General features: G+C 49.3%; 4 protein-coding genes across 4 annotated transcripts; 1 reads left to right on the top strand and 3 right to left on the bottom strand.

The window, feature by feature from the left end:
• Positions 1 to 2152: 2152 nt before the first annotated feature.
• On the bottom strand, positions 2153 to 4617 carry EDB91DRAFT_1277833 (uncharacterized protein). Its single transcript, XM_041324682.1, has 12 exons — positions 4234 to 4617; positions 4130 to 4183; positions 3938 to 3988; positions 3860 to 3884; positions 3718 to 3809; positions 3640 to 3660; positions 3510 to 3582; positions 3353 to 3401; positions 3184 to 3299; positions 2936 to 3131; positions 2799 to 2882; positions 2153 to 2743 (listed from the first exon to the last, which is right to left on the bottom strand). The coding sequence occupies exons 1-12, from the start codon at positions 4298 to 4300 to the stop codon at positions 2246 to 2248; spliced, it is 1326 nt and encodes a 441-aa protein (XP_041183973.1). The 5' UTR covers positions 4301 to 4617; the 3' UTR covers positions 2153 to 2245.
• A 762-nt stretch (positions 4618 to 5379) lies between these two features.
• Positions 5380 to 6378, bottom strand: EDB91DRAFT_1077237 (uncharacterized protein; the record flags this gene model as incomplete). Its single annotated transcript, XM_041314917.1, has 3 exons — positions 5380 to 5659; positions 5877 to 6055; positions 6181 to 6378. 3 exons carry the CDS (start codon positions 6376 to 6378, stop codon positions 5380 to 5382), a joined length of 657 nt encoding a protein of 218 aa, XP_041183974.1.
• Positions 6379 to 6985: 607 nt separating this feature from the next.
• Positions 6986 to 7683, top strand: EDB91DRAFT_283843 (uncharacterized protein). The gene has a single exon (XM_041326709.1). The coding sequence runs from the start codon at positions 7130 to 7132 to the stop codon at positions 7529 to 7531; it is 402 nt and encodes a 133-aa protein (XP_041183975.1). The 5' UTR covers positions 6986 to 7129; the 3' UTR covers positions 7532 to 7683.
• Positions 7684 to 9242: 1559 nt separating this feature from the next.
• On the bottom strand, positions 9243 to 11042 carry EDB91DRAFT_1277846 (uncharacterized protein; the record flags this gene model as incomplete). The annotated part of the gene is made up of 5 exons (XM_041324683.1): positions 9243 to 9505; positions 9567 to 9673; positions 9730 to 9916; positions 9981 to 10069; positions 10130 to 11042. 5 exons carry the CDS (start codon positions 11037 to 11039, stop codon positions 9503 to 9505), a joined length of 1296 nt encoding a protein of 431 aa, XP_041183976.1. The 3' UTR covers positions 9243 to 9502.
• Between the last annotated feature and the right edge of the window lie 2895 nt (positions 11043 to 13937).

Here is a 13937-nt window from a genome sequence, read left to right on the forward strand (position 1 = left end):
GCGTGGGCGCAGGGTCGGCCGATGATTTGTGCGGTAGCTGTGATAGCGATTACTGTGGCATATACGATCATAGTGGTGAGTGAGATGAATTTCATAGGTGCAATTCAGGAAAGGGCTAAGGCCTGATGGTGTTTTTGATATTGAATCGAAATATACAATCTTCGGTTTTATACGCGGGTAGCAAAAAAGGTTCATCATTTTCGTGTATCCGCTTATAGATGCTCACCCTCGTGAGCATGATCTCTTCAAAGCGTCAAATTACAGTCATAGCGCCCCAAGGTTGTGGTACCTCTTGACGTGGACCTATAAGATCTTGATGATGTTGAGTTGGCAAAGCGCCTTGGGAAGATCACTCACCGAATTCATGGCTGAGGCTAGCGCATACAGCCCGGCACTGAGTATCTTCATATTGAAATGCGGGGAGTAAATGTCTTACTAGGCGAAAGTCTGCGTCGTCCGTCCGGGAAAAAGAATTCAAAAAGTTTAGTGTTAGCGCCTCGGTTCTTCGGCGAGCTCACTAGATTATTCACGCCCTGCCTATTCACCCTCCGTGAGCGCGGAGTCATCTGCGACATCCGTCGCCCCATTCGCATGGTTGGTCCCAATCGCATTTGCCTGTAGAATCCTCCACATCGACCAGAAGAATCCAATGCCAGAGAGGACTAGGCAGACAGCTCGCGACTGGCATGGGACGGGCCGCGCGTGCTATGAGGTGTCACTAGCAGAACAAGTTAGAGCACGCCGGGCTTGAAGATAGCAATCGCACTTACTTTGTCTTCCCTATATAGACCATCCCGACTCCCTTCTTATTAGATGGTCTGGTTCCTAAAGAGACCTAGTCACGATACCGTAGTGGGTCTTCTTATAGTGATATTGATAGACCATTGACACGGTCACTGGCAGAAGAACCGTGAGTCTGGACTCTGCGGCGTACTTCAATGACTTCCAACTCTCTCTATTTGCTTGATGTTGTTGTCACCGTCCTGGCACACTTCAGCGACTGCCACCTCGTCCACGCTAGTGCTATCCTGCGGGAGCAACGCTCTGATGGGATCTTGTCCAGGAAACTGCCAGGCTCAACGCTTGGAGTCTTTGACTGGTAGTAGAAACTCGAATTTTCATTTTCTGCTTATGTCATGCATGCAAACCTTCATTGGGCCTCCACATCCATCTTCAAAATACCTGGGCTCTTGCTCGAGCATTTCTATTCAACATCCCGATGTTGAGGCCAGGAGCCAGCCTTCTGGGCAAATTATAGAGATCAGCCGCTGCTCTAATCATATGACTTGAGTGTTGAAGGCTCTTCCTTTTTTCAAGGTCTGGCATGGGGAGACTAGCTTTGGCGGCGCGCCACCTCCATATTTCCGCAGAGTTTGCTGTCTTCACAGGGAAGTGACAATTTATCATGCAAAATATATATCGAGGAACTGGACACTGTCATCTAATAAGACAACACACGTGGTACACGAACTGACAAGAGAGGCGACTATTTGGTGTCACAGCATTTCGAGAGAGGGTCCTTAGCGCTATCGAACGAGCTGAAACCCTGAAATACCCTTCAAGCGAATACAAGAACATCGTAGCTTTCCGCGACGAGTCCGGTGCCACCATATGGGATATTAGCTGCAAGAGAGGGCGATTAAAACAAAGCTCGAGGAGCACCAAGCATCGACTGACCATAGCCATCGTATTTGACGTCGCCACAATGGACACCTCCCTCCAAAGACGCTCGCGCGATTAAAAGGGGTTCTCCATTCTCCTCTTTTCCTCCACTGTATGACCAGACATGGTGTTAGCGAAGATAAGACATTCATTTGCAAGGTAGACCCACCGCACGGGGACAGCGCCGTCCAATTTCTCGTAAGAGAATTGGCCGTCAACGTGAACCCAGCGAACCGAATTCGGATCTCCCACGAGACGTTCAAATTCGCCAGTGATCTGACAAGGAACTTGTGACAAAGCGCAGGTCAAGATGCTAGAGCAAACATACGATGACTTCTTCGCCATTGTAGCTGATCCACATATATTCCGAAGAAGCTTTTCCTGGATCTTGTGTGAGAGAAAGGTGAATACTTTGGCGAACGTGCCAGCATCGGAACTTACAAAGACCACCCTAGAAAGTTGCCCACCGTAAGACAGACTGCTCGAACGCCAGGATATATTTAGCTCACCGCATACGGAGCACGTGCAACATAGAGGGGGTCGTCGTTTATCTCATGACCTCCTTGAATAGCTGTAGGGGGTATTAAGCCCCGGAAACCAACAGTCTTACGTGCGATGTGTCAACATCCCAAGAATGGGAGAAGAATAGGATAATAAGGCCTCTTACCCAGTAGACCGGAGACCGAATGATGTCGCCTGGGTTCTCGAAGATAGGAGGTTCTGGATCGCCAAGTACCGGCTCCTTGTTCCAGTTGGCCATGCAAAACGCCTCGAAGAAGTTCAAACCAGGATAGTTCGGACCGAATGTCGGACCGAATGACTGCTGAATTAGGCTGGTGGTGGTCATATAGTCCGGGGACTTCAATGCCTGAGGAGAGAAGTTGAGACTTTGGTGGAATGTGGGGGTCCTGGTGATCTGTCCGCTCTCGAGACGGGTCTCGTGACCGACCGCCATGCGCTCTGCGTAGGAGCTGTCAATGTACGCGTTGTGGGGCTGAGAAGTTCCCCAGGGTTCGGGGTTCGGCTGCCTGGTCGATCGCAAGTATACGAGGTCTAGCTCGATGAAAGATGTGATTTCACCCTACAGGCCAATGAACAACTAGAACATCATGCGCCAATAAAAGAACTTCACGCACCGCCATCCAGAAAAGAGCAATGTCTTGAAGTTCACGACGCAGATAACCACCACCTACGTCAGAGTGGGCTCCTGGGAACCAGAACTGCAATGATCTCAGCGCTGAAGCTAGGAGTGACTGCACATAGATGTATTCACCTGTTTCAGAACTTGATTGTGGGCCAATCCACCTTGAGGCACGGTCCACAAAGTAGGCAGGAATTTCTGTCTATTCTCCTGGAGCGAAACTGCATGAAGTGCGATCTCGACTGATTTAGGAAGACTCGTATCCTTGATCTCGAGCGCATCGATGGTGTTGTAAACCGACCCGACCGTATCCCACACACCTACGCACCTTTCCAGCAATTGAGCAAGGAATCGAAAGACATAATCTCAGGGATTCTTACTTGATTTTTGGACGCCGGGTGCCATCTGGGATGGTAGGAGTCTCCTTGTCCACAAGTTGACGCCAAATCAAGAAGAACTTTCCAAGATTGTCTCGTGTCAGCAACCCAATGAGATCCTACAACATTCGTATAATGAGGGAAGAATTTAGTGATGATCGGGATTACTCACAATCAACCCAGCCAGCTTTCTCGCCGTGTAGGCCCCTCTGAACGGCCATCTTGCAGGTTAAAGACAGGTCTCGCGAGAAATGGGGCAAACATCACCTGGAAAACCTAGCGAATGATAAATCAGAGTGTGTGAGACCAAATCCAAAACCAATACTCACCCGAAGATACAGATCTCATCTCCCTCTTGGTAATTCTGAGCGATGAACGCATATGCGTCACGGATCTTGCTTGCTGGAAAGCAGGATACCCATTAGAGTCTCGCTATCCCGGAAGAAACAGCGGACTCACCGACTGCGGTACCCAGTGCCTCTGAGCCATACAATGATTCCATAAGTTCAGGAACCCTCCCAACTGCAGACTACTCACGCAATACCGTCGTCCCTCTAACAGGATCTCCCTTGAAATTGGCCTCTGAACCGACTCCGGATTGATAAAAGACGATCTGCCTCCTGCCGTCGCTACACAGATGTCAGATATGTTGTCGGAGAGGTATCAGCTGGGTACTCACGCAGTGTGAGATTTGACGGATCGTGCTTTGAGTTATTGGATCGTCAGGTTATACCATGAAACAACAATGACGACTCACAAAGGCGGACAACATTCGTTGGTAACTGCGGGTTCTCGCCTCCACCGACAGCTAGTATGCACTACCTGAGTAGATATTGTGGGGATACAAAGGATTTTCTTACGTGGTTCTGACAAGATTCTCTCTGGGACATCTGCAGTTCGATGCAGGAAATCAGCTCCTGACGGGAATGGTGGATAGAAATTTGCTGACCAGAATTCTCAAAAACGGTTTCCACTTCGCCTCCAATGGCCTGAGCAATGGGATCTGGTGCTCGATTCGTTAGACAGTGTCAAGGACTGGAATACTCTCCTTACTGAACTGCGACAGGCTTCCGTCCATGCCGGTCCCATCACAGAAGATCAATAACGTCTTTGCAGTCATTTTGCTGGTGAAGGTCAAGATAATATACGTTGAGTTAATGTGAGTTGCGATAGCTGCTCTGTTGATAAGAATCAGACCATCTGTTACTTGGACTTCATATACTGTGAGATTGAGCAAGAACGGTGTTCTGCATGATACAAGACCAACACTAGGAGGTGAGAGTTAGTTATGCGCCGGGCCTGGCTTGCTCTGAAAGGGGCCTGGCGTCAGAGGACTCGAGCCTTGTCAAACCTCGGGCCCTAACTGGCCCGTTCACTGGCCCTGGGCTTTCTGGGGTTTTCTGCTGCTTTTGGATATGGTACACCCTCGGTTAGAAACTTGGCAAGGGGAAAATTACAACACCCATTACCTTGCTGAACCTGTGCCCGTCCCCTATTCCACGTCAAATTAGCTCATGACATGAAAACAGGGCCGTAAATCACGCGATGGGATTAAGGTGGCCCATACAGTTGTCAACAGCGTTACGAGTTCGAACGGCCAGCCGATGCACATACCTTACGCAGTTGTGCTGTGGAAACATAAACATCAAGCACTGACCACGCGCCCAAAACAGCGAGGTGCCTCGACGGCAGGTAGGGAAACACCGTCAGGAACAGCATGGAGTTCTGACAGAGGAACGTTTGACTGACGCTTCTCGCTGTGTTCTCAATACGCTATACTATTTGCGAAGTCATCGTAGTCATAGCTCACGCAGCACAAAGTACTTACATCCAGGTGTCTGGTTACGCATCGAGGCATACCATCAGCCCCACACCTGTGTATATGGCTGCCGTGCGAATTGAAGTATTCTCGGCTAGCGGCGTGCCTCCTTAGCAAACCTTGCCGTGCTACATGGTATTCAGCGGGGATCAGGGGTTCGTTCATAACAAGAAAGGCCAGAACTACGATAATTCAGTTCCAAGTTAGCATTCAAGGTCCACGACCAGGAGTAAAACACACCGCGAATGTGAGAGACCTGGCGAGATACGGCTTCGGTATCAACGGGTGTTCCCTAGTCCTGAGACTAACGTGGGGAGGCACCCCTGGGCCTGATTTTTTTTTTACCATCTTATGAAAATGAAGTACACTCCAACCAACATTCATGTGTCGATTGCATGTGCGTGACCGAAGTGGATTGCAACCAAGGCCGCGAAGTCTGGGTATTGTGATTTGCGAGGAGATGGATCCAACCCCTGTCTTCGAAAATTGTTCAGCGTGAGCAGGTTGCACAATACTTGGGCCCATTCCACACAATCCCAACGCTCGCTTCCATTCCCCGGAAATACACGGACGACAGAAAAGCGAAACTTCGTTATGGCATTGCAGCCATACGCCCACCATATGTGTGGACCTGGATCGGAGGAGCTGATACCCCGGACCCTGGTAACTTGTATTGTATCCTTACGTTGGGAATCGTGTAATGACGTGGCTAACAAGTGGTCCGTAGTTGAGATTGATATCACTACGTCCTGTAGACCCCTCCGATTAGCAGGGTGCTCTGCTGAACATACTGGGTTACATGAAGATACACAGAACTCGACGATGAGCACGCGCTCCGCGGCCTAAAATTGATTGAGGTACTTGTGAGATTACTTACCTTTTTCCGGTGAGCGCTCTTGCGCCCTTGGCTTGAGAATGACGGGGTGCTTCAGTAACAAACCCCCGATTGGTAGTGGCAAAACCTGACCGTTGGGTCCCATTGAACCTGGCAAAGCCAGCGGCCCGAAAAAGAACCCAAGTAATATGTTGCAGCAGGTCCTGCTGGTCAAACTGGCACTGAGAGATTGGCATTTGCAGCGACACATCTCAACTATGAATATGTTCGACTGTTTATGTAACCTCTTCCTATTGAGAGGTACAATGAAATCCTTGATTCATACGAAGTATCAATTAATACGTACATAGATCTGCTGCATCGTCTTGTACTCTAGGTGGAAGACTTCCGCAAGTAAAACCAGCGTTGCAAGGCCCACAACGACACACGCGACCATCACATTCTGCCCAGCCAGTTCAGACGAGACTCCAAGTGACTGATCCGAGCGCACGGACAATTGGATGCGGATATGAGAGCGCCGCCATGACCTTGGTGAAACATCCATAGTACGTGCATCATGGAGTCTGCGACGTCGTTGTATTTGTAGTGTTGTTGGCAATACTGCGCCATTGCGCCGCGCCAGTTTTGTCACCCTGGCAATTGCCGGCGAACTCAGAGGGGTCCGTGGCAAAACTTGGCACATCTAGTAGTAGGTAGAGGCCGACTCGGACATATTTTCTTCACAGATCCGCCATCAATCTGCCGCTCAGATCAGTAATACTAAGTCTATCCCTATGTTTTTACCATGTGTTGAACTGTATTGTTTGTACCATCCTGTCGTCCATACTCCCTGGACTTCGGGCATCTTAAAATGTCTGACGAAAAGCATCCTGGTGGCCGCCCACCAGCCAGAATCGTCGCCGATAACTTCACGGAACTTGAACGAGTCAATAACAAGTCTCGCCGAAAATTCTGGAAGTGCAACTATTGCACTCCAACCAGTGGCAGTGGTCACACAACGTCTTAATGCAGAAAGGTACTGCAATTGGCTAGACAGAAGCACCGCTTTTCCGTGACACACCAGCTTCGGATGTAGCTGAAACAAACAGTAATTCTCAATCTGACGTTGGGACAAGCACCGTGACTGTCATCAAAAAACGGAAGGCTGGCGTCTCGGCAAATGATGCGTCTTCAAATTGAAGATGGCGAGGACATTGGTTTTTGGATGCACGCCAAAGCTGTCTTCAATCGTGAATTTCACACCATGAACACCAATATTCACGCTCTTGCCCTTTTCTTGCATCCGAGACGAAAAAATGCATGCACACATGCACACTCAGAACAATGGTAGCATTGACACGGACCTGGCGACAGATCTCAATGCAAATTTCACATGGACACCTCCACTGGCAAGCCGAAGCCAGGTTGACGACGAGCTGGAGGGGCCGGAAAGCTTAACGGAGGATGAGGTTGCAGCTGCCTTTGACGAGATCGAGCAATGCATTGCGGAATTCCCATCAGCTATTGATCCCCAGCTGGAAGGGTACGAGATCTTGGCGGGAAAGGTGTACGACATCGCCGAGCTGGAACAGGTTGACAAAGGAATTGTCCCCGCAGCTTTCGAAGATAATGTTCAGCAGGTGGGATCTGACTCGGAGGATGGTTTGTCTTGGGATGTGCAGTCTCTGTTGACTATGAAGGGTGTCTCGTCAATGTAATAATCAGTAGTATTATGCAACGTTGATGCAATGTGTCTGGGAGTTTTGCCAAGTTTTGCCAGTGCGCCAAGTGCCAGTTGTGCCGGCACTTGGTCGCAACTCAGCCCAAAGTAGTTTTGCCCCCTACACTATGTATTTGCCAGAATCCATATACTTCAAGGAGGCTTGATATGGTAGTTATTACGGGCTGTTTACATGCCCGCCCCAGGCAGTCTGCGCCGGTACGTGGTTTGAGGTGAGGAATCAAATTTCCCATCAAATTCGTCTGGTTCTCTGAATCGGCAACGGAATGTGCGGAGCTGCATGAGGCGGATCATGGTATGGATGCAGAGCTGGATAATGGAGGAAGTCGGTTCATGTGTCCCCTTGGGTCTTGAAAGGTTCGTTCAATTTGCTTCGGTGGAATCTCGACGCGGTGAATCTAACGATATCAGGCGTGTTCACATGAACCAAGCATGCACAAATAAATGCGGGCGTCAAGCTCAGTGTGAACAACCGCACGGCATACTGCTATATTTGGTTCACACCTCCTCACCTCTTCGTGGAACAGCCTCATTGGTCTTAACACTCGAAATCGCACACCGCATGCGTATCGAAAGTACGCAACGAACCTGGGACGTCGATATTAGTATCTTGTATCAATACTATTGTGAATCGCCTTTGCGTCGTGCCAACCAAGCTGAATCCTTCACTCGACTAGAACTTCCCCGGCGACTGATGCTCGATCTCGCTGACACCCCAGATGGGAACATCATTTCTTCAACCTCCGCATTTCGTCCCTCTCACCCTCTACAGGCATCACGATTATGATGCACCCCGACACTCAATTCTGCATCGCCACATCTTGTAACTGGCACCTATGATGGCATTGCACGGCGGTGGGATCTACGGAGCCCGAAAAGCACTGTGACCAGCTTCAGGGTGTGATGGGATGGAAGTGCTTACCGTGGGTTGGCTTGGGGATATGGTGGGTATTGAAGGCGAGGGTGAGATTGATGTATGGAGAATCGCTGGATGATCTTACGTTCGGCACAAATCCAGTGCGTCTGCGTGAAAGGTGAGAGCTACAGATACGAGCCTCAGTCGCGGGTAATGAGACTGAGTACAGGTAGTATAAACCTATAGATACGAGCCTAAGGCAATAGTAAGTAAGTGACGTGCATAACGAGTACGAATAAGATATACATACCTCAGTCGCGGGTAATGAGACTGAGGTGTGTGGGCAGCGAGCTAAGACCTTAAATATGTAACAGCAGCAAAGGGGAATAAAAATACCGCAGTGTCTAGGAATTATATATAATGTCCTTTGTCGAGTATCGGATGATCTGACGGATCACCCTCGAGTCTTGACAGTCTAAAGTTGGGTCAAGTCTCCAAGTTTGGTCGAACACCTCGATATCCAGAAAACACTCGGAGTCGCGTGTACTCTGTCGTTCATACAAGAGAAACATTTTTTGCATTCTAAATAGCCACGAGTGTGTAGAATTGCCGCCATGAGCCAAGAAAAATATGTTCTTCATCCCCCTGTGGCCTCGGGGCGTGGGTCATCCAACCTCGCAGCTTTCGCCAGCTGAAGCAAAGTAGTTGGTACAGTGTCGAAGTCTGAAAGGTCCGCAGGTGCACGGTCGAGTCCAGAGCACCTCAGTGAAAGGAAGTAATAGAAGGGAAGGTAAATCGGTTGTACTGAAAATCAGAATCAAAATTGTCGTACAGTCATGCAGAAATGTAACTCGTATTACAGCAAAGAGAAAACTGGGTATCATGTAAAGACGGAGACGTGAGGAAGATATATAGTATCCGGAAATGTTGGAGATGTAGACCACTGACTGAGTAGATCAGTCTAAAGTATAGCCAAGGCAAAAATTGTAACAGCTGGAAAGTGCGGTGCGTGGCTACTATGAGATGACGACATCTGCGCGGCAGACAGCACGAAGATGTCTCATTAGATGGCGTGGCTGGCCGTGCGCACCATCACTGATGTACTTATTGTCAGCCCGACTCAACAAATATCAACTCGTGATAATTCAAGAAATACCTTTTCAAGATTGGATTCTTCTCCCGGGATGGCTGGATGAGACATGACACCAGAACCAGCATAGACGCACTCCATCTTTACATCCGGCAGCGGATGATTGCTCGTCCCTGTTTAAATTTAAGAACATTAATGCAATATCTCCGTGACCATGAAAATGGCATACCAGCATGACAATATGGTACTCCGTCCTCCTTGTGACCCCACCACATCTCATCCGACCACTCGTCCACAAGGTTGGCGAGCGTCTGGAGGTGCCCGTATGCGGCTGGCTGAGGGCCGTGTGATGGGCGCAGTGCGGCGAAAGTAAAGACACAGGCAAATATCAACAGGGCTATACATAAGTTCAAGATCTGCATGAGTGTGTGAGGATGTTGTAGTGGCTGTACACGGATAGTAAATGCAAACCTGGTTTACACGCATGTCTGCGCAGAAGTTGATTACATCAATGCCGGGAAGTGTGTCCATCCAAAAACGCAACGAGAAAGCAAGTCCGAACATCCAGTCTATCAAAGTATTCATGATATTGTTCAAGAAATTGATCGATGATATTGCGAATGACTCACGTAGCACAGGCTTCACGACGAAAAGGCCAAGACCAAGGGGATTAGTGAATAACGCCTTCAGCGGATTTGTCGACGTGCGAAGTCCTTTCTTTGTTGTAGCACATCTCCATTGCCTTTCATTCTGAATGACGTTAGCGATGAGGTCCGAGCAATGCAGCCCAAGTGTCAGTGGCCCCTGGACAACTGCTATGTCGACAAAGGACAGAATCCACAACTGAGCACTCATAATTTGATCGACGGGCATGATATTTTGGGTGAAGGCATAACTGTTGCCCTTGTCAAAAAATGACCAAGATGGGTTTTTAGGGATGTAGTTATGCTTGTACTTGACGAACACGGCCCATCCAGCGCATGCTACAACAAGCCCCCAAAGTGAAAGTACAATTTTGCGGATGCTAGTGTGAGCATTCCACGCAGAGGGCTGTGCTTCTGACGGCTTCGTTGGACCTTCAGCCACGCCTAGGTCGGATACGCCACGCATGCACCGGAAAGAAGCTGGAGTTAATTGGGTGTGGTGAAGCATGGCAGCGGTGACGTCGAAAGGTGAGGAGCTCCATGTCAATATTTTGACAGATAGCATCCCTGCCAATGTGATTGCCACCTGCAGAAAAAGTCCGATGCCCAAAACGAGGAGAGGGAACCCTGAGATCATGATGGCTCCAGCTTCGTGAAGAGGAAATATGGTGAGTGAGGCTGAGCTGTAGGATATAGTGAGGAGGACAGCCATGAGACCGTTAAGCACGGCGCCGTTAGGGTTGCACCATCCACGAGCTGCTGTGATAAGGCGCAGATTAGTGCTGAAAATAAGCCGGGACTCTGAGGCTAGGGCAGAGCGCAACGAGATGCTGTGCATGAAGCCTATGGACTCCGTGCATAACGTGACGATCAAGTTCAGTGCCAGGGTCAGCATCTCTGACTGTAGGCCGGGCTTGCTGCGTTCTATCATCAGAGGAATGACACCCTCAGTTCCTAGAGTGAGAATGATGAGAGAGCCTGCGGTGATGCAACAGCAGCTGACGATAGTCGAGCATGCCACTCCAGCAAGGGCATATCTGCGACTCATCAGACCGCGGTCATAGAAATCCGCTATGGTCTCAGCAGTGGACTTTGCGTTAGATATTATCGAGTCGAAGTCAGGGAGTGCGTCATGTACAAGAAGACTGGATGTACTCCCAGTCTTCCAACCTTGTTCTGTCAGTTTGGGAGAAGCTGTCATGAGAGGGGTCGTGGTGTAGGAGAGTGCTAGCACATTGTGACTACACTGGGGTGGATTAAATACGAACCAACGCACCTTTGACATGCCTTGTCGAGACATCGCCTCAGTAAACAGTACTTTGATAAGTACAGAATCACATCTCTGCAGCTGAGTTCATTGGAATGAAGCAATTTAGGAGAGTGCCGACATCTAGCCACAGTCAATGTTCAATGTCAATGCCAGATATGTACTAGCTCGCTGAACTTTGGTCGAACCTGTCCTGCAGGGCTTAGTATAATGTTTGCGCCCAGGCCTCAAGGCCTCATCATTTGTGGTAATATATGAAAAAACGCTTTATTCTTCATCTTCTTTACTTGTGGTTTGTATAGCGCCGGGCTACTGCCGTTAAGCGCCTCAAACTGCATGACTTGGTGGAGGCAACATTTTGATTAAGTATTTAGGCGTGACAGTCACAGGTATTACACTTACCGTTAACAATGACGTTGACATCTTCGTCCATGCCATCGTATTCACGACACAGACGCCCTATTATGAGTCCTGTCTTTGCGTTATGTGAAGCAACACTTCACGGAACGTCTCCGATCGACCAATGCTCCGACATCCAATCTCGCTGGAACCCTAGGTAGGAACATGCACCTCGAGGCCGCATCGTGTCCGTCTTCGACGACCACGTTTCGTCCCTGTCATGAGTCGTCCTCCGCGTGCCCCACGCCTCTATCCTGCATCTCCACCTCTGAACGTGGCGAGCAGCAGGTAGCAACTGGTGCCTATGATAGCGTTGTACGGCTGTGGGACCTGCAGAGCACGACGGGCACTGTGGTCAGATTCACGGTGTGGGATGGGATGGAGGTACTTGCCGTGTATTGGGTGGGGGATGTGGTGGGTATCGGGGATAAGGGCGGGATGGAGGTATGGAGAATCGCAGGGGGATCTTAGGTTTGGCACCCTAGCTGGGTTAAGTCGCCTTCGGTTTAACGCCTTGACATCCGGACACAAGGGCGTGGACCATCCACGGCCTCCTGAGCAAAACTGTTATAGCACAAGCGCAATTGTGCATGATGTCAGATGAATAGTTATCATGATTGCAGTAAGACTGCCGGAGAATTCTGCACCATATTCGGGCATAAACTCAGTGAACATGTCTCTTCGAGTCTATCTCATTGAGGGAACGGCATCCATGCACGAAAAAAAATTCGTTCTAATGGCACAGGCAGCCTCAGCCGGTAAGTCCTAGACAGTGAATGGATTGACGTAGGCAAACTAGTAAATTCGCTTCAGCCAGCATATTTTCAAAGCAGCCAGAAAGACACTATATATTGACCAGATGATGGGATGGGACTGGTTGTCTCAGACTTCAGACCGGTGTCTAGAATATTTATATCAAGCGGGGATCAGGGTGACGTCTCCTTACCTTGGGAATTGTGCCATGACAGGGCTAACGAGTTTCTGTAGCTGGGATTGATATCACGACGTTCTGTATAGCCCTCCAGTTAATAGCGCGTTCTGTTGTGCCTATTGGTAGGTGAAGTTGGTATTCAAGTTGGTGGAGACGAAAGTAAGTGGACGCCTAGATCATTGATTCGGCTTTATTTGCTCAACTGGTGTGAAAAATAGTGCGGACATATCATGGTAAAGATGACTCACGGAATTGTAAAGTGATTACAAAAGTCGTGGACGTGGCTGTTGGCACCGGCAAGACGTAGTAGTACGTGTACGGTTGCTTATGTGTGGTGACGAAGAGGAGGCTGAGGCGGGTCATGGTAGGGATGCGGAGCTATATGGTGAGGTGTTTGGTTTATGTCAAAGAGCTAGTGGCACTTGATGGATAGCTGGCCGTGTCCCCTTGGGGCTCGAAATGTTCGTTCAATGTTTTGCTTGGAAGACAGGGCATGAGCGCAAATAAAGGCGGACGCCCGGTAGACTCCAACATGCTTTCAACCTCGGGGCGAAGCCCTTCAAACTTTCATTTACCCAAGTGGAGAGGGGATCTGGCCGCGCGCGCCTTAGTGAAAGTGAACTATGCACTGAAATATTGCACTTTAGTACATCTACTAGCTAGTAACTTAGTAGAGGGACTTACTTAGACGGTCAGCCTGCACCTCTATCATGAAGTCTATCTTCTCTTGCATGATGATCGATGATCATGCATCATGGCGGACACGACAGACTGCCTGCAGCAACATTGCTTCTGGTCTGGATAACTCGGAGCTTGTAGCTCGTTGTTGGCCGCGCTTACGAGATGTCAAACGATCACGTGTGGTGAGAATGCAACTTGAACTCTCGCTGAAGCCGGGTTGAATCTTGCAGACCTGGCAGGAGGCAACGGAAATTTGGCTACATACACCCGGCGTTGGCTCTCTCTCGACTACGCCTGAACTAGACGAGTTGCTCTCTGACTCCGAACACCATGCCAACTTGATGACTACTAAGAGCATAGGCTGGACAGTGAGCCTCATCATTTGGGCGAGCGCATAGAGTTCGACTCTCATCTGGATGGGTACCTTGTCGTCACCCCTGATTTACCAGTTGAAATTAGGCTTGGGACCAGCCTGGCGTATACTACCATGGACCAGTCGAGTGGCGTAGCGTCAA

Source organism: Suillus paluster (assembly GCF_016628075.1).
Source record: "Suillus paluster strain FC165 chromosome Unknown EDB91scaffold_2, whole genome shotgun sequence".
Classification (NCBI taxonomy): domain Eukaryota; kingdom Fungi; phylum Basidiomycota; class Agaricomycetes; order Boletales; family Suillaceae; genus Suillus; species Suillus paluster.